Below are 20986 nucleotides of genomic sequence, written 5' to 3' on the forward strand. Positions count from 1 at the left end.
GATACAGGGCCCTGCAAAGAGGAGCTCTGAGGAGCTTGAGCTGCATCTCCCTGGGGACAGTGTAAAGAGCCTTGCACTCTTCTTAGACCTGCTAATGAGCTGTTTTAGGAACCTGGGGAACTTGTACCAGTTCCTTGAACTAGATCTGGCAACCTGAAGACTAGGTATGATCCAGGTCAAAGACAGCAGTCAGGTCAGAGCAGGAGGAAAAGTGAAGGCTGCCACCACCTTCTGGCTTGGGAACACAGGACACCAGGACTGCAGTGCACAGGGTAGGGGCATCTCACCTGATGATGCCCAGCTGCAGGCTCAGCTGACTAGCCTTCAGCTCCTTCCCTGCTTCCCGGTCACTGTCACCCTCCAGGATTCTTTGTAGCTTGTTCAGCTGCAAACCCAATGGAAGGGGAAGGTCAGGTAGGCCTGCCCCCCCCCCTTTCCTGCATGTGATCCTGCAGTCCCCACACACTCCTCTCCATTCTCTAATCTTTACCTAATGAAATCTAGGTCCTCTCTGGATATCCAGCCACCCATCTACCTCCTGGATGTAGTCGTTGGCATTGAGAATGCTGAATTCCTAGCAGCCCCTTGCAATGACCTCTGTCCCCAGAAAGTGCCAAGCCTGCTTAACTCAGCTGTATCTTAATAGCTTTGAGGGTCAGGAAACAAATACAGTAACACCCAGGGTGCACTTTCTACCTGAGGGATGGCAAAGGTCCAATCAGATCTGAAAAAGGACTCTGTCACCCTCAAGCACAAAGCACAAGGGCTCTGACCCACCCCATCCAGAAGGCAAAGGAGGTTCACTCTCCCTTACATACTTGGGCTCTTTCCTGCCGAACTTCTTTGGCCAAGGTCTTTATGCTTTTCAGCTGTTCCTGCAGGTCAGGGGGTATGGTTTTTTGGACTAGGAAAAATGGAGACCTTAATGTCAAAAGGGTTAGATTCCCAGTGGGCTCCCACTCTCTTTCCAACCCCACAAAATGAAGGACCCCAGAGAACACTGCCTTCCCTGGTGACAGGGGCGAGGAGATGAGGGAAGAGGGAAGAGGGTTGTCTTGCACCCATAGAAACCCCGCCCACTGACCCACAACTAAAATCTTAATTACTCCCTGGAACCTAAACTTGTGATTGGACCATTTTTCTTCCTATGCTGGGAATGGAACCCAGAGCCTGGCATAAGCCAGACAAGCACTCTTCTACTTAGCGACACCCCCAGCCCTGAGCAAGTGTTAAGTTCAGTCCTCAGCATTCTCTCCCGACGCCTCCCGACACCTCCCCCAGCTGCTCTCCAGGAGGACTGACAGAGGCAGAAGAGGCACTCTCCATCCCTCCCCTAGGCTCCACCAGTCCCGCTGGCCTGCCCCAGCCTTTGCCCTACCTGTTCATTTGGACCCTGAAGGCCTGTGGAGCCCAGAAGGTCTGAGAGGGACGCTATGCCTATAGTTGTGGCCAGGGGAAGGAAAGGATGCCCTCTCCTCCCCCACACCCCACAAGTGGTACCCACCCATCTGTGCGAGTAGGTACTCTATCTTCTCCAAGTCAGTCTGGCCAGCTTTCTCCTCATCCAGATCCTTTATTCTCTCCTTTAGCTCCACATAGAGACCGATCATCTCTCCCATCAGACGAAACGTTTCCACCGCTATGGGGAAGTTGGGGGCCAGTTTCTCCAGTGAATCATGTCGCTCACTCTGGACCTCACTCCTTTCGGAGTCTTCTTGACTCACGAAAGAGGGAACTTCTTGGACAGAGGCAGCCTGGGCAGGTCGCCCAGGTTGCTGTAAATCACTTGTTCTGCGTAGATCCAAATATTCCTGATCATGTGGACCAATACCCTCATAATCTGGGCCACCAGAGGCAGAGACAGAATATGCTCTATCTGGCTGAACTGCACTTGGGTACACCTGTTCTGGCTGATCTGGCCCAGATGATACCGAAAGCTGTTGATCTGGGGCTTGGTCCCGCTGCTCTAGGCCAGGATGCATCAAACTTTGCTGATAGGTTTCTGGTGGTGCCAAACCCCTCTGGTCTATAATTGGTGATGCCAAACCTCTACTGGGTAACAGTGATGACACCTGGCCACGTGGCTTTCGGCCAGAAGGTCCCACACCAGGTGGATATGGGCGAAGTGATGTCAAACCCTGAGGATCTCTCTGGAATGTTGGAAAGCCACGAGGTTCTGTGCCTGATGCCATCAAGCCTTGCCAATCAGCACTGGGTTGTCTCAAACCACGTTGATCCATTCCAGGTTGCACCACACCATGTGGATATGCACCAGCTTGAGCCAAACCGCCAGGATATGCACCAGCTTGAGCCAAACTGCCAGGATATGCACCAGCTTGAGCCAAACTGCCAGGATATGCACCAGGTTGGAAAACACCAGGTAGATAAGCATCAGGTTGGACCAAACCAGGTTGAGCTAAGCCAGACATGTATGCACCAGGTTGAACCAAGCCACGTGGCCCTGTACTAGGTTGTAACAAAACACGCTGACCCATTCCAGGCTGCCCTGTACCAAGCTGGACCAAACCACGTTGATCCATACCATATGGCACAAAGCTATGCTGAACCACCCCAGGTTGCACCAAACCACGCTGACCCACGCCAGGTGGTACCAGGCCATGCTGATCCACAACAGGGGGTGCTACAGCACCCTGATCTGCACCAGGGGGTGCTGTAGCACCCCTATACTCTCCAGGGGGCGCTACAGTACCCTGATCCACACCAGGAGGCACTACAGCACCCTGATCCACGCCAGGTGTCACCAAGCCACGCTGACCAACACCAGGTGGTACTACCGCACGTTGATCCACACCAGGTGGGACCAAGCCACGCTGATCTACACTAGATAGTACTACAGCACGTTGATCCATGCCAGGGGGTACCAACCCACGTTGATCCATGCCAGGTAGTACTAAAGCACCCTGATCCATGCCAGGGGGCACCATGCCACGCTGATCCACACCAGGTGGTAGTAATAAAGCACGCTGATCCACACTAGGTGGTAATATACCATGCTGATCCATGCCAGGGGGCACCCACCCACGTGGATACATGCCAGGAGGTACTACAGCATGTTGATCTATGCCACGTGGCACCAACCCATGCTGATCCATGCTACGTGGCACCAAACCACGCTGATCCATGCCAGGGGGCACCAACCCACGCGGATACATGCCAGGTGGTACTACAGAACGCTGATCCACGCCACGTGGAACCAAGCGACGTTGATCCACACCAGGAGGCACCAACCCATGCTGATCTATGCCACGTGGCACCAAGCCACGCCGATCCATTCGAGGTGGTACTCCAGCAAGTTGGTCCATGCCAGGTGGCACCAAGCCTGGCTGATCTATACCAGGTGGTTCTACAGCACGCTGATCTATGCCAGGGGGCACCAACCCACGCTGATCCACACCAGGTGGCACCAAGCCACTCTGATCCACACCTGGTGGTACTGCTGCAAGCTGGTCCATGCCAGGGGGCAACAAACCACGCTGATCCACATCATGTGGCACCAAGCCACGCTGATCCACACCTGGTGGTACTAAAGTATGCTGGTCCATGACAGGGGGCACCAACTCACGTTGATCCACACCAGGTGGCACCAAGCCACGCTGATCCACACCTGGTGGTACTACTGCAAGCTGATCCATGCCAGGGGGCACCAACCCACGTTGATCCACATCAGGTGGCACCAAACCATGCTGATCCACACCAGTTGGTACTACAGCACGCTGATCCATGACAGGAGGCACCAAGCCATGCCGATCAACACCAGGTGGCACCAAGCCACGCTGATCCACACTGGGTGGCACTAAGCCACGCTGACCCACACCAGGTGGTACTATAGCACGCTTTTCCACGCCACGAGGCACGAAGCCATGCTGATCCAAACCAGGTGCCACCAAGCCACGCTGATCCACACCTGGTGGTACTACAGCACGCTGAGCCATCCCAGAGGGCACCAACCTACGCTGATCCACACCAGGTGGCACCAAGCCATGCTGACCCACACCAGGTGGTACTATAGCACGCTTTTCCACGCCACGAGGCACGAAGCCACGCTGATCCACACCAGGTGCCACCAAGCCACGCTGATCCACACCAGGTGGTACTACAGCACGCTGATCCATGCCAGGGGGCGCCAACCCACGCTGATCCACATCATGTGGCACCAAGCCATGTTGATCCATGCCAGGTGGCACCAAGCCACGCTGATCCATATCAGGTTGTACCTCAGCACGCTTTTCCATGCCAGGGGGCACAAAGCCACGCTGATCCACACCAGACGGCATCAAACCACGCTGATCCACATCAGTTGGTGCTACAGCATGTAGATCCACACCAGGGGACAACAAGCCACGCTGATCCACTACAGGTGGCGCCAAGCCACGCTGATAGACACCTGGTGGCGCTTCAGCATGCTGATCCACGCCAGTGGGCACCAACCCACGCTGATCCATGCCAGGTGGCACCAACCCACGCTGACCCACACCTGGTGGCACTACAGCACTTTGATCCATGCCAGTGGGCACCAACCCATGCTGATCCACACCAGGTGGCACCAAGCCACGCTGATCCATACCTGTTGGCGCTACAGCATGCTGATCCACGCCAGGTGGCACCAGGCCACGCTGATCCACACCTGGTGGCGCTATAGCACGCTGATCCACACCAGGTGGAACCAAGCCACGCTGATCCACACCTGTTGGCGCTACAGCACGCTGATCCATGCCAGGTGGCACCAGGCCACGCTGATCCACAGCTGTTGGCGCTACAGCACGCTGATCCACACCAGGTGGCACCAAGTCACGCTGATCCACACCTGTTGGCGCTAGAGCACGCTGATCCACACCACTCGGCACTAACCCACGCTGATCCATGCCAGGTGGCACCAAGCCACGCTGATCTACACCTGTTGGTGCTACAGCACGCTGATTGATGCCTGTGGGCACCAAGCTACGCTGATCCACACCAGGTGGCACAAAGCCACGCTGATCCACACCTGGTGGCGCTTCAGCACGCTGATCCACGCCAGTGGGCACCAAACCACGCTGATCCATACCTGTTGGCGCTATAGCACGCTGATCCACGCCACTGGGCACCAACCCATGCTGATCCATGCCAAGTGGCACCAAGCCACGCTGATCCACACCTGGTGGTGCTACAGTACGCTGATCTACGCCAGGGGGCACCAACCCACGCTGATCCACACCAGGTGGCACCAACCCACGCTGATCCACACCTAGTGGCGCAACAGCACGCTGATCCACACCTAGTGGAGCTACAGCACGCTGATCAATGCCAGTGGGAACCAACCCACGCTGATCCACACCAGGTGGCACTAAGCCATGCTGATCCACACCTATTGGCGCTACAGCATGCAGATCCACGCCAGTGGGCACCAACCTACGTTGATCTACACCAGGTGGCACCAAGCCACGCAGAATCACACCTGGTGGCGCTACAGCACGCTGATCCATGCTAGTGGGCACCAACCCACGCTGATCCACACCAGGTGGCACCAAGCCACGCTGATCCACACCTGGTGGCACTATAGCACGCTGATCCATGCTAATGGGCACCAACCCACGCTGATCCACACCAGGTGGCACCAAGCCACGCTGATAGACACCTGGTGGTGCTACAACATACTGATCTGCGCCAGTGGGAACCAAACCACGCTGATCCACACCAGTGGGCACCCACCCACGCTGATCCACGCCAGGTGGCACCAAGCCACGCTGACCCACACCTGGTGGTGCTACAGCACGCTGATCCATACCAGGTGGCACCAAGCCAAGTTGATCCACACCTGTTGGTACTACAGCATGCTGATCCATGGCAGTGGGCACCAAACCACGCTGATACACGCCAGGTGGCACCAAGCCACGTTGATCCACACCTGTTGGTGCTACAGCACGTTGATCCATACCAGGTGGCACCAAGCCACGCTGATCCACACCTGTTGGTGCTACAGCATGCTGACCCATATCAGGTGGCACCAAGCCACGCTGATCCACACCTGGTGATGCTACAGCACGCTGATCCATGCCAGGGGGCACATATCCACGCTGATACACACCAGGTGGCACCAATCCACGCTGAAACACTCCTGGTGGTGCTACAGCATGCTGACCCATATCAGGTGGCACCAAGCCATGCTGATCCACGCCAGGTGGCACCAATCCACGCTGAACCACACCTGTTGGCGCTACAGCACGCTGATCTACACCAGGTGGCACCAAGCCACGCTGTTCCATACCTGGTGGTGCTACAGCACGCTGATCCACGCCAGTAAGCACCAATCCATGCTGATCCACGCCAGGTGGCACCAAGCCATGCTGGTCCACACCTGGTGGTGCTACAGCACGCTGATCCACGCCAGGGGGCACCAACCCACTCTCATCCACACCACGTGGCACCAATCCACGCTGATCCACACCTGGTGGCACTACAGCACGCTGATCCACGCCAGTAAGCACCAACCCACGCTGATCTACGCCAGGTGGCACCAAGCCACGCTGATCCACAACTGGTGGTGCTACAGCACGCTGATCCATGCCAGTAGGCACAAACCCACGCTGATCCATGCCAGGTGGCACCAATCCACGCTGAACCACGCCTGTTGGCACTACAGCACGCTGATCCACACCACGTGGCACCAAGCCACGCTGATCCACACCTGTTGGTGCTAAAGCACGCTGATCCACGCCAGTGGGCACCAACTCACGCTGATCCACACCACGTGGCACCAAGCCACGCTGGTCATCACCTGTTGGTGCTACAGCACGCTGATCCACACCAGTGGGCACCAACCCACGCTGACCTCTGCCACTGGGCACCAATGCACGCTTATGCATGCCAGGTGGCACCAAGCCACGCTGATCCACACCTGGAGGCGCTACAGCATGCTGATCCACTCCAGTGTGCACCATCCCATGCTGGTCCACTCCAGTTGCTACCAAGCCACGCTGATCCACACCTGATGGGGCTACAGCACGCTGATCCACACCAGTGGGCACCAACCCACGCTGATCCAAGCCAGGTGGCAACAAGCCACGCTGATCCACACCTGATGGGGCTACAGTACGCTGATCCACACCAGTGGGCACCAACCCACGCTGATCCAAGCCAGGTGGCAACAAGCCACGCTGATCCACACCTGGTGGCACTACAGCACGCTGATCCACGCCAGTGGGCACCAAGCCACGCTGATCCACAACTGGTGGTGCTACAGCACGCTGATCCACACCAGTGGGCACCAACCCACGCTGATCCACGCCAAGTGGCACCAAGCCACGCTGATCCACACCTGTTGGTGCTACAGCACGCTGATCCACACCTGTTGGTGCTACAGCACGCTGATCGACGTTAGTGGGCACCAACCCATGCTGATCCATGCCAGGTGGCACCAAACCAAGCTGATCTACACGTGCTGGCGCTACAGCACGCTGATCCATGCCAGGCGGCACCAAGCCACGCTGATCCACACCTGGTGGCGCTATAGCACGCTGATCCACACCAGGTGGCACCAAGCCACGCTGATCCACAACTGGTGGGGCTATAGCACGCTGATCCATGCCAGGTGGCACCAAGCCACGCTGATCCAAACCTTGTGGTGCTGCAGAACGCTGATCCACTCCATGTGGCACCAAGCCACTCTGATCCACACCTGGTGGCGCTACAGCAAGCTGATCTATGCCAGTGGGCACCAACCCACGCTGATCCACAACAGGTGGCAACAAGCTATGCTGATCCACGCCAGGTGGCACAAAGCCACGCTGGTCCACACCTGGTGGTGCTACAGCACCCTGATCTATGCCAGGAGGTACCAAGCCACGCTGATCCACGCCAGTGGGCACCAACCCATGCTGATCCACGCCTGGTGGCACCAAGCCACGCTGATCCATGCCAGGGGGCACCAATCCACGCTGATCCATGCCAGGTGGTAACAAGCCATGCTGATCCACAGCTGCTGGTGCTTCAGCATGCTGATCCACTCCAGGGGGCACTAAGCCATGCTGATCCACGCCACGTGGCACCAATCCACGCTGATCCACACCTGGTGGCACTACAGCACGCTGATCCATGCCAGTGGGCACCAACCCACGCTGATCCATGCCAGGTGGCACCAAGCCACGCTGATCCACACCTGCTGGCGCAACAGCCCGCTGATCCATGCCTGGGGACACCAAGCCATGCTGATCCACACCTGCTGGTACTACAGCATGCTGATCCATGCCAGGGGGCACCAACCCACGCTTATCCATACCACGTGGCACCAAGCCACGCTGATCCACACCCGGTGGCACTACAGCACGCTGCTCCATGCCACGGGGCACCAAGCCACGCTGATCCTCTCCAGTTAGCATCAAGCCACGCTGATCCACACCCGGTGGCACTACAGCACGCTGCTCCATGCCACGGGGCACCAAGCCACGCTGATCCTCTCCAGTTAGCATCAAGCCACGCTGATCCACACCAGGTTGTACCAAGCCATGCTGATCCACACCTGCTGGCGCTACAGCACGCTTATCCACACCAGTTGGTACCACGCCATGCTGATCCACACCCGATGGTACTACAGCACGCTGATCCATTCCAGGGGGCACTAATCCACGCTGATCCACACCAGGTGGCATGAAACCATGCTGACCCACACCCGGTGGTACTACAGCACGTTGATCCATGCCAGGGGGCACCAAACCACGCTGATCCACACCTGGAGGTACTACAGCACGCTGATCCACGCCACGTGGCACTAAGCCACGCTGATCCACACCACGTGGCACCAAGCCACGCCGATCCATGCCAGGGGGCACCAACCTACGCTGATCCATGAGATGTGGTACTACAGCACGCTGATCCGCTCCACGTGGCACCAACCCACGCTGATCCATGCCAGGGGACACCAACCCACGCTGATCCACACCACGTGACACAAAACCATACTGATCCATGCCAGGGTACACCAACTCATGCTGATCCACGCCAGGTGGTACTATAGCACCCTGATCCAGGCCAGAGGGCATCATGGCATGCTGATCCATGCCAGTTGTTACTACAGCACCCTGATCCATGCCAGGGGACATCAAACCACGCTGATCCACACCAGCTGGCACCAGGCCATGTTGATCTTTGTCAGGAGATACTACTACAGCACCCTGATCCACACCAGGTGGCACAAAGCCATGCTGATCCATGCCAGGTGGTGCCATGCCATGCTGATACATGCCAGGTGGTACAGCAGCACCCTGATCCATACCAGGTGGCACCATGCCACGCTGATACACACCAGGGGGCACCATGCCACGCTGATGCATGCCAGGGGGTACCATGCCACGCTGATACACACTAGGTGACACCAAGCCAGGCTGATCCACACCAGGTGGTACTACTATAGTACCCTGATCCACACCGGGTGGCACAAAGCCACGCTGATCCATGCTAGGTGGCACCATGCCACGCTGATACACACCAGGGGGCACCATGCCACTCTGATCCATGCCGGGGGGCACCATGCCACGCTGATATACGCTAGGTGACACCAAGCCAGACTGATCCACACCAGGTGGTACTACTACAGTACCCTGATCCACACCGGGTGGCACCAAGCCATGCTGATCCACGCCGAGGGGCACCATGCCACGCTGATCCACATCAGGTGGCACCATGCCAGGCTTGTCCATGCCGGGTGGTACCATGCTAGGCTTACCCAGGGTGGTTGACACTATGCCAGGCTTATCCAAGGCGGGTGGTACCATGCCAGGCTTACCCATCTCACGTGGCACTGTGCCACGCTGATCCACACTCGGTGGCACCAAGCCAGGCTTATCCACGGCAGGTGGCACTATACCATGCTGGTCCTTGGCAGGTGTTACCAAGCCAGGCTGACCCATACCAGGCTTATCCATGGCAGGTGGCACTATACCACGCTGATCCTTAGCAGGTTGCACCATGCCAGGCTGATCCATGCCAGGCTTATCTATGCTGGGTGGCACCATGCCAGGCTTACCCACACCATGTGGCACTGTGCCACGCTGAGCCACACCAGGTGGCACCAAGCCTGGCTTTTCCACGGCGGGTGGCACTATACCATGCTGATCCTTGGCAGGTGGCACCAAGCCAGGCTGATCCACACCTGGTGGCACTATGCTAGGCTGATCCACACTGGATGGCACCAAGCCACGTGGACCCACGCTGGGTGGCACCAAGCCACGCTGACCCATGTCACGTGGCACCAAGCCACGTGGACCCATGCGGGGTGGCAGCATGCCACGATGACCCATATCAGGTGGCACCATGCCTCGCTGACTCATCCCAGGTTGCACCAAATCATGCTGAACTGTATCAGGTGATATTAAACCGTGCTGATCCACTCCTGGCTGCACCAAACCTTGCAGATCTATGCCAGGCTGGGCCAAACCATGCTGACCTATATTGGGTTGGACCAAATGATATGGCTCTGCAGCAGGCTGCACCAACCCAGGTGGAAATGTACCAGGCTGCACCCAGTCACTAGGCAGTTCCCCTAGTTGTGCCAGACCATACTGATCTACTCCAGGATGGACTAACCCATGCTGATCTCTGGCACGTTGCACTACACCACGTTGATCTGTACCAGGTGGCACCACATCAAGCTGACCTGCACCAGGTGGCACCAGATCATGTGGATATACACCAGGTTGGACAAAGCCAGGCTGAGCTGTTCCAGGAGGTGCCAAACCAGGCCTATGTGGACCGGGCCGGACCAAATCACGCCGACCTCTGCCAAGTTGCACCAAACCTTGTTGGTCTGTCCCAGGTGGTACCAAACCACCCTGATCTGCACGAGGCTGCACCAGACCACGCTGCCCTGAATCAGTTTGCACTAAACCAGGATGAACCATTCCAGGCTGCACCAAGCCAGGTTGATCTCTCCCAGGCTGGATGAAATCATACTGCTTGGTGCCAGGTTGTATGAAGCCAGGTGCTTCCAAAGTGGGCTGTAGCAAACCTTGTTGATCTCTACCAACTTGCATCAAACCAGGTGATATCAAATCATACTGATCTGTGAGAGGTAGAAGCAATCCTTGTTGATCTATTCTAGGCAGTACCAGTTGTTGCTGACCCATGCCAGCGGGTATCAGTCCTTGCTGATCCATGCCAAGTAGTCCCATATCACGCTCACGTATGCTGGCCTGTTCCATACTGAGTTGATCTGTGTCAGGAAGTATCATGCCATACCGATAGGCCATATCAACTTGGTCTACACCAGGTAGTTCCAATCTTTGTTGACCTCTGCCAGGTACTAAAGGTGGCACAACACCATGCTGATCCATGCCAAGTGGTACCAAGCCCTGATAGTATATTTCAGGTGGTAGCTCACCAAGCTGACTCTCATGAAGCGGCACCACACCATGTGGATAAGTGCTAGCATATGGCAACACTGTGCCAGGTAGTCCCATGCTTTGCTGATCTGGCCTTGCATAGACTTCGTCTTGGCCGACACGTGCCCCACGGTGCTGATCTGGATATGCATAATGCCGATCTCTGGCTGAGGGTAAGTCCTGTTGCGATGGGCCAGGGCGTGCATCTCGTTCATCTCTTCTTGGACGTGTTGAGGTCTCTCTACCTCTGCGGCGCTCTGGCTCTGCTTTTAACTGGGATGTAGCTTGGCGGGGTTTTGACATGCCAGCTTCATCACGGGCCCTTGCAAGGAATCTAGTAGTAGAGGGACCCCTGCTTCGTTCCCTGAGGGCAGCATCTTCAGAGGGGTATCCACTGGATTCTGATGACTGATCTAGGCCACCAGTGGAATCCCGAACCTGGTCAGAACTTGGATGCTTCACAGAGGCTAGACTAGGAGCCTGATCACTCAATGATAAAGCAGATGGCCCTCTGCGCTTAGGAAGTCCCATTTGGCCTAAGCCCTAGAAGAAGAAAGTCAATAACTTCAAGTCAAAAATACTGCAAGAGTCAAAAGGAAGGAGATCTGGGATATCTAACTCTGGTGACTTAAAGCCCTTAATGAGAAAAACTATCTGGTCCTAAAAGCTAAGTTGGACATAAAGACTTTCACATTCTTTTTTTAAAATTTTATTTATTTTACTTGTTGACAAACCTTTATTTTTTATTTATACATGGTGCTGAGAATCGAACCCAGTGCCTCACACATTCAAGGCAAGTGCTCTACCACTGAGCCCCAGACTCAGCCCCAAGACTTTTTCTTTTTTTTTTTTTTTAAGAGAGTGAGTGAGAGAGGAGAGAGAGAGAGAGAGCGAGAGAGAGAGAGAGAATTTTTTAATATTTATTATTTTTTAGTTCTCAGCGGACACAACATCTTTGTTGGTATGTGGTGCTGAGGATAGAACCCGCATGCATGCCAGGCGAGCATGCTACCGCTTGAGCCACATCCCCAGCCCAACTTTAACATTCTTAAAGGTCATCAGGTTTTTGAGACTGCACCTGTGTAAATGGCATCTTAACATGCAATTTTCTTCATAAAAGATGGGAAACTACAAATAGAAGTGATCCTCCAGGCTCTCACTGAGTCACGAATAAAGGATGGAAGTCACTTGTTAAATTTAAAATCTAAAGTCTGCCAAGTTATTGGCCCATTGCTGATGGTAGAGGCGCACACTGGAGATGAGCAAACCAAATTGTAAAGGATCCAAGCCTTGGGTCGGAACTCCACAGAAAGGGATTTTCTCTATGGACTGTCACACAGATGCCAGGAGGTATGTACAAAACGGAGCCTGCAGCCCTGCTCAGGGGAGAGATTATCCATACTTGGGGCAGACCCAGGTGGTGAAATACTATGAACCCACTCAAAATTAATGATGAATATTTCCATTTTTAGCCAAGAGGGAGTAACAGAGACTGAATTTACCCTCTCACCTGTAACAGCCAAAACTAAAACATCAAAAAGTCATAACTATGAAATAGTGGTTTTTCAAACAAGGGTAACAGGTAATGAAGAAATAGAAAATTCCTGAGACGATGGAGTGGCTGCAGTGCAGGGAGGAGGCTGGGATGGAGCCTACAGGATTCCCGGAGTAGAGACGGAGGCAACTCAGGTCCACAGGACAGAGTATCAGCAGGAAGAGAAACGCAGCCAGCACAGAAAGGATCCAGGTGAGGAGAGTACCAACCAACCTCGCACAGCTAGGAGAACAGGGCCCAGAGTCTGTGGGGCTGAGGAGGGGCCAGTTTGGAAAAACTCATCATTCAAGGGGCACAGGGCAGTGTTTTCAGAAAAGGGTTGCCTCTGAGGTAGACAACAGTCCGCCCAAGACCAAACACTGCTATGGACCCACCTCACAAATCTAAAACAAGAGCTGAGAGGATCAAACTGTTTTTAAATAACTGCATTATGGTGAGGGATTATAAAAATATTCAGCATCCCACCAAGAAAATTCACAGTGACTAGCAAGCAATCAAAGATGACCAGGCATGTAAACAGACACAAAAACATGACCCTTAAGGAGGAGACGGTTCAGTTGATTGAAACCACCCCACAGTGACCCAGGGACTGGAATTAGCAGGAAAGGATGCTAAAACAATGAACACAGCTATCAGTTGTTATGCTCAACAAGGTAAGTAGAGACATGGGAATTTTTTTGTATTTTTGGTGGTGCCAGTGATTGAACTCAGGAACTTGAATATGTTAGGCAAGTGCTCTGCTATTGAGCTACAGCCCCAGCCCATTTAAATTTTTTAAATTTTATCTTATTTTATATTTTGAAACAGGGGCTTGCTAAACTGCTGAGGCTGGCCTCAAATTTATGATCCTCCTGCTTTAGACTCACGAGTCGTTGGAGATTACAGTTGTGTACCACTGAGCCCAGCTGGAGGATATTTTAAAAACAATCTGAATTGAATTAAAGTCTGAGATGAAAAATAAATGGATGAGATTACAGGTTAGGCATCACAGAAGAAAAGTTTGCCAAAATATAGTTTCTGTTGCTATATCTGGAGATATAACAACAGAAACTATCTGAAACCAAATGAGAAATAAAAATTACAAAATGAAAAAGCATCAGTGAGCTATTAGGTAAATGTGTGCGTGCATGTGCGTGTGCATGCACGTGTGCGCATGCGTACACACACACACACACACACACACACACACAAATTGGAATTCCCGAAGGAGAAGAGGGAGAAGGAAGAGGAAAAAAGGATTTGAAGAATGGTCCAAAACTTCCAAACTTGATGAAAAGTATAAACCCAGAGATACAAGAAGCTCAATGTACTCAAACACAGAAGACCATGACATGCCATGGCACACCAAAGCAGTGATGTAGAGGTAATCTTAAAACAGCAGAGAAAAGGAGGTGTACGCTGCAGAACCAAGCAGAGTGTGGTGGAGTGCTCACTGGGAAGAGGGCTGCAAGGAGGCAGCGGGTGACGCCCCCATGGGAAATAAAAGCTGTCCACAGGCTGGGACACCGTGGCACACACTGTAATCCCAGTGACTCAGGAAGCTGAGGCAGGAGGAGTTTGAGGCCAGCCTCAAAAACTTAGCAAGATCCTGTCTCAAAATAAAAAATGAAAAGGGCTGAGGGTATGGCTCAGTGGTAAGGCACCCCTGGGTTCCATCCCCAGCACCAAAAGAAAAACAAGGAGGGGGGATGCATTATAGTAGCCAAAAAAAGTGGCTATACTAATATCAGACAAAATAGGCTTTAAGACAAATTTATTACTAGAGACAAAGAAATGTATATTACAAGGCTTTGATCCCCAGTACCACACACACACAAAAATGTATTCTATAAACCTAAAGTTACAGCTAGTCAGACAATAAAGAAGGTAAAATGGAATGAAAAATACTCAGTTCAAAAGGGGCAGAAAAGAGGGACAAAGAAACAAATGGATCAAAAAAATCTTTTAAAAACCACTTGTTATAAAAAGATGAAATCACAATATTAATATTAGACAAAACTGATTTCAAAGCTAAGACTATTATTAGTATTAGAAGGTAATTACTGGGGCTGGAGCTGTGGCTTAGTGGTAGAACACTTGTGCGCGAGGCCCTGGGTTCAATCCCCAGCACCATATAAAAATAAATAAAGGCATTGTGTCCAACTATAACTAAAAAATAAATTTTTTAAAAAAGAAGAAGGTGGGCGGGAGTTCAGTGGTAGAGCAGGTGCTTATTAGCATGCTTGGCCCTGGATTCAATCCCCAGCACCAAAAAAAAAAAAAAAAAAAAAAAAGCAATTCCTTAATATAAAGGGATCAATCCATCAATCCATCAAAAAGACATCTGGGCAGGGCATGGTGGCACACACCTGTAATCCCAGTGGCTCGGGAGGTGGAGGCAGGAGGATTGCAAGTTCGAAGCCAGCCTCAGCAATTTAACGAGGCGCTAAGCAACTCAGACCCTAGCTCAGTGGTCGAGTGCTCCTGAATTCAATCCCCTGTACTCCCCCGCACCCCCCAAGAAAGACATTTGTTCTAAATGTTTGTGCACCTAACAGAGCCACCAATTACAGGAGGTGGTGGATGAAGCCCCAGTCAGGGATTTCAATACCCCTGGTTAGAAGTAGGTGGAAAGTCAGGTAAGAACACTGCATGTTTCGTAGGGTTACCATAGCAAGTCCCATAACCTTTAATAGTAGAAATTTCTTGTCTTGAAGTTCTGGAGTCTAGAAGTCTGAAATGCAATAATGAGCGGGACTAGTTCCATCTGAGGCTGTGAGGGAGGTCTCCTCTTCTCTCCCAGTGCCTTGTAGCCTCCAGCCTTTCTTTCTCTTATCATCACATCATCTTCCCTTGGTTCATGACTGTTCTATCCAGATCTCCCCTTTTATAAAGACATAGTCGTATTGGGTTAGGGTCCACCGTAATGTCTTCATCTGAACTTCATCATCTGCAAAGCTCCTATTTCCAAATATGGCCATGTTTGCAGGTCCTGGGGTGTAGGATCTGAAGACTTGTTTTGAAAGGACAGTTTAACCCTAATATATATAAAAGACTTAAATAACACCATCAACCTGTTTGATCTGATTGACATTTGTAGAATATTTCACCCCAAACAGCAGAAGATATATTTCTCCTTAAGTTCACATAAAATGGTCACCAAGGTAGATAATAACTTTAAAACATTTCAAGTGCATAAATCAGAAACCAGTGACAGAAATATCCTTGGAAAATCCTCAGATATTTAGAAAAAATGCAGATTTCCAAATATACCATGGATTAAAGAAGAAGTGAAAGGGGGTGTAGAAAATACCTAAAAGGCCTTAGAAAGGCTACAAACCAATCACTGCAAATAAAGCAGAAAGGAAATGGCAGCATGGAAAGACTTTCAAAAGTAAACCTTTCAGAGACACCCAACACATTACCAGTGTCAGAAAAACACTCCAGAAGCAGGTGTGGCCGACTGTGTCCAGGTTTTCATCCAAATTTCAGAAACAAAAATAGCAGGAAAATGGCAGCAAAAAATTCAGGTACACTGTATATACTGCCTCTGGAGGATAAGGTATGTATGAGTATCCTACAGCTGCTGTAACAAAGGACCCACAAACTTGGTGGCTTAAAACAACATAAAAATGTTATCATTCTGGAGGTCAGAAGTCCAACTTGACTAGCAAAAATCAAGGTGCCGGTCAATAGGGCTGGTTCCTTCCAGAGGCTCCAGGGGAAAATCCTCTTTCAGCTTCTAACAGTTGCCAGTGGTCTTTGGCTTTGGCCATATCACCTTCTCTCCTATAGGGCTATCTCCTTCTGCTTCCTTCTTATAAGGACCCTGGTGATGATATCACTGGACTCCCTTCATGACCAGGAGAATCTCCTACCCTCAACATCTTTCCCTTCACCACATCTGCAAAGTCCCTTTGCCATGGCAGATGGCATGTCCAGGTTCTGTGGATTAGGACAGACATCCTTGGAGCTATTACTCAGCCGCCCCACATCCAGTGACTAAAACCAAAGTCATGGTTCTATAGAACACTTTGAAATCCTGGAAAAATGGGTGCAACAGCTACAGAGATTGGGGGCGGGGAATGAGGTCCTAGAAGAGCTGGTTCAGTTCTTATTAAGGGCATCAGATGAGACCATTTCATTTCTGAGGACACTGGGGGCAAGTGCTGATGACCGAATGCAGACCACTCGAGACTTGTCCTTTAAGTATCCAAATGAACAATCAACAACTGTACAGGCTCTTCCCGGAAAGGAATCCTAGAGACCAGAAACACCTTCTGCGGTTCAGTCCCTTCCCTTGGCACTCCACGTCAAGGATGCAGAGTCAGAGACAGCAGGCACCCTCCACCTAGAACATTAATGCTGTCTGTCTCACCTTCTAACCCAGGCTCATCTCTCCCTGCCATCTCTGTTCCACTAAGTCTATGAGGGTAATATTTTTTAAAGCACCATTATTTTAGGTACCAATAGGAAAGAGAAAACAGTTCCAATTAATGATGAAATGCCACCAACTCTTAAGACACATCCTGGTTCCACTAATGTTCATCTTAGAGTCAGTGGGTGTAGTCTGGTCTGAACCGAGACACATTTCTACAGAGCCCTCTTTCTCTGTTCACCTGTTAGGCTGGGGGCTCCTGAGCAATTAGGATGTGTGACGCTCCCCAAGCCTGAATGTGTCTGGCCGTCCCTCCCACACTGGGGCTGCATCCTGACTGTTTTAACAAAGACTCCAGCCCCGACAACCTGCTATTTCCGTGACCGCAGTACAATACAAAATTCTTATTTCTGTTTTCCTGGGAGGTGCCATGACATCAGATGTATTCATTTTGCCCAGTTAAGATCAAGTTGATTTTATGAAGCACCTTTCTGAATTCCTCCACTGGGCTTTGGGTCCCAAAGCCGGAGATATCCAAATGTTGATCCCAACCCAGCAGGTGGACAGAGAAGAATGGACTTAGGATAAATACAATTTGACTCGAAACATTGGTCCAAAATAGACATTTCCTCACCTAATTCCCTGCTTCAGGAATCACACTTCCAACTACACCCATTTATAAGCTCCCAAATCCTCAATATTCTCAAAATACATAATAGGTGGTTTTACTCAAGATCCTGACTCTGTTAATGTGGAAATATTACTTACAATCTAGTAGCTCATATCTGGCAAGTCCTGGAAGGCAAAGTCCCACCCAGCCCCAGTGCCCACCTGTCTGTCCTGCCTTCCAGTTTTTGCCTCCAAGCACCTGGGAAATTTGGACTTTGGGTTTCTCAAGATGATTAGAAAGAACAATGTCATTTCTGGCCATTTTAAACTTGTCCATGGTGTTATACTTTTTCTGTGGCCTTGTCCTCCACAGAGGCTGTGATCATGACTCCCTGTTTTTGCTTTCTGCTTTATTCAGCCTGTCAGGCCACCAGAGCTTCATAGCGAAGAGGGCCTTACCTCGGGCATACCATTTCTGCAAGGGAGCACTTGGCTCCAGGTCATTGGACCTAGTAAAAGGGTGGCTGGAAAATGATCAAACAATTCTGACCTCTCCCTCAGGATTGAGCTCACTGTCATCTGGATTTATTGTCTTGGTTACAGGAAACTGAAGATGCTTGGTCTCATCTTAAAAACAGGTTGTTTTATTTGGTTTTGTGGTGCTGGGTCATATCCAGGGCCTTGCATATGCCAGGCAAGGGCTCTGCACTGACTATACGTTCAGACCTTTATTAAGCAGGTATTGACTATGCTCTGGGGTTGGATTTTCCTAGTTAATAAGATTTATTTTATATTATTTTTTTTTGTCACTGGGTATTGAAACTGGGACACTGAAGCACTAAGCCACATCCTCAGCTCTTTTTATTTTGAGACAGGATCTCACTAAATTGCTTAGGTCCTCTCTAAATTGCTGAGGCTGGCCTCAAAATTGTGATCCTTCTGCCTTGGCCTCCCAAGTTGCTGGGATTACAGGTGTGCACCACCACACCCAGCCCAGTAACTCTTTTTTCTTTTTTTAATATTTATTTTTTAGTTTTCGGCAGACACAACATCTTTGTTGGTATGTGGTGCTGAGTATCGAACCCGGGCCGCACGCATGCCAGGCGAGCTCGCCACCACTTGAGCCACATCCCCAGCCCACCCAGTAACTCTTATTCTTTCTTATCATGAAGAAAAAAGTAGGAAGTGGAGAAGGAGCATCACCTTATCATCACCATCATCCTGTGGTACACAAAGTCATGAAGAACTGCCCAGCTGCCATTACAATATACTCTTGGCTGGGTACAGTGGGACATGCCTGTGATCCCAGCAACTCAAGATGCTGAGGCAGGAGGATCACAAGTTCAAGGACAGCCTCAGCAATTTAGTGAGACTCTGTCTCAAAAAAAGGGGTGGGGAGTGGTATTAGAGATGTGGATCAGTGGTTAAGTGCCCTTAGGTTCAATCCGTAGTAACAAAATAAAAGACAAAAATGGATGTTTCCTTGTCTCTGAAAAAGTAAAAATCTCTGAAGGTGTATAATTATGCTTAAGTCTTGGGGTGACCTCTGCTGTTACCCTGAGGAAATGTGTTGCTTGCTAAAGCAACATGGTAGTGGTACCCGTGTGACAAAGCTTCAACTTTATTTCTTTGTGGAACTGGGGATTGAGCTCAGGGGCTCTACCACTGGGCTACATTTCTGGTCCTTTTTAAATTTTTGAGACAGTTTCTTTAAAATAAAAAAAAATTTTTTTTAAAGCTACCTTTTTCCAAGGAACTCCATTTACTTTTTTTTTTTTTTTTTTGGTGCTGGGGATAAAACCCAGGACCTCATGCCTACCAGGAAACTGCTCCACAACAGAGCCACATTCCCAGCTCCCTCTGGCAACTCTTTCTGAAGCTGTTTCCTCTGAGGATGGGCAAGGAACTCAGAAAACAGTCTTGGAGATTGGCAGGATGCCTGAGGCATCCAGATGGTATTTGGTATTCCCTAGGTGGCCACTGGGAGGCTCCAAAAGGCTCCTGCTTCACTCACTTCTGTGGGTACCTCAGGGGATCTGGTTTGAGGAGACCACTTGCAGAGTTGGGGGACAGAGAGCATGGAGACCAAAGGAGTAGCTGATCCTGGTCTGCAGGGGCTGTTTGAAAATATCCAGGTGAAGAGAGGTTGAGGGTTTGAAAATGATTTGGTCTTCCCGTGCATAGAACCAGAACAGATGGCCACATGCCCATATGCAGAAGTCACCATCAGCAAGGGGCCTCCTGCAAGGGTATTATTTCCAGGGTTGGTCACCCTGTTCCATGAACAGTGAAGGGACTTTGTGCATTTCGGGACAGCTCGAAAAACTACAAAAGCTATGAAAACAATCAGGTGGGTACTGTTTCCACCTAACCCATTGGCAAAGTTCCAAACATCGAGGACTGACACATGGGGTGGGGGTGTCATGAAATAAGTTCTCTCCTATGCTGCTCGTGGGAATCTAGGCTGGAACAACACCCATGGAAGACAATCTGGCAATAGCCAGCCAAACTCAAAGGCACATTTCCATCTCTAGGAATTTACGCTCTTCACACATATGTCACCTGTCCTTATAAAATTGGGGAAAATATTTGTCTATAATATGGAACTTGTGAAATAAAGGATAGACATGTACACGGCAGAATCCCATTCTTGGTACAAAGAGAGGTTCTGGGGAGCCACACCCAAGACCACCACCAGGGATCCCAGTTTTTCACCATTTGTGAGCCTTTCCAGCCGTCAGCGATGGCTTGCTCCAGCTCTTCCCAGGTGACCATGGTGGCTTCTTCTGCACCAGGAACGGAACCAAGCCTCCAGTTTATTTGTTCCTGATAATAACAATAGTACACTTACACACATTACCCCAGGTTTAATCATAGGACGGACGCCTTAGGAACAGGATGTATGGGTCCATCCACAGCCCTAGCCCCAGGAAGAATTCACCATCCTTCAAGTGACCAACCAGTCTTGGGCAGCCAGTTCTTTGTCCCTTGTGAGTTCCCAATTGATGGTCAAGGATGGAAAGGATTTCCCTCTCAATCCAGGGGCACCACCCTGCTCTGGGGGAGTGGGGCCCAGTCCTAGAGTGAAGCCAG

At 51.2% G+C, this 20986-nt stretch overlaps 1 protein-coding gene across 1 annotated transcript in view; it reads right to left on the reverse strand.

Annotated features, from left to right (window-relative positions):
- Qrich2 (glutamine rich 2) overlaps positions 1-20986 on the reverse strand; it is a 33924-nt gene that overhangs the window by 10637 nt on the left and 2301 nt on the right. The window contains exons 4-13 of the mRNA XM_077801302.1: positions 20609-20719; positions 10769-11810; positions 9299-10348; positions 6866-6985; positions 6156-6445; positions 3986-4235; positions 3869-3925; positions 1505-2335; positions 819-904; positions 288-385 (exon numbers count right to left, since the gene is read on the reverse strand). Coding sequence (XP_077657428.1) covers positions 288-385; positions 819-904; positions 1505-2335; positions 3869-3925; positions 3986-4235; positions 6156-6445; positions 6866-6985; positions 9299-10348; positions 10769-11810; positions 20609-20719 — 3935 coding nt within the window. The remainder of the gene's footprint in view (positions 1-287; positions 386-818; positions 905-1504; positions 2336-3868; positions 3926-3985; positions 4236-6155; positions 6446-6865; positions 6986-9298; positions 10349-10768; positions 11811-20608; positions 20720-20986) is intronic.

This window comes from Urocitellus parryii, chromosome 7 (genome assembly GCF_045843805.1).
Source record: "Urocitellus parryii isolate mUroPar1 chromosome 7, mUroPar1.hap1, whole genome shotgun sequence".
In the NCBI taxonomy this organism is placed as follows: Eukaryota; Metazoa; Chordata; class Mammalia; order Rodentia; family Sciuridae; genus Urocitellus; species Urocitellus parryii.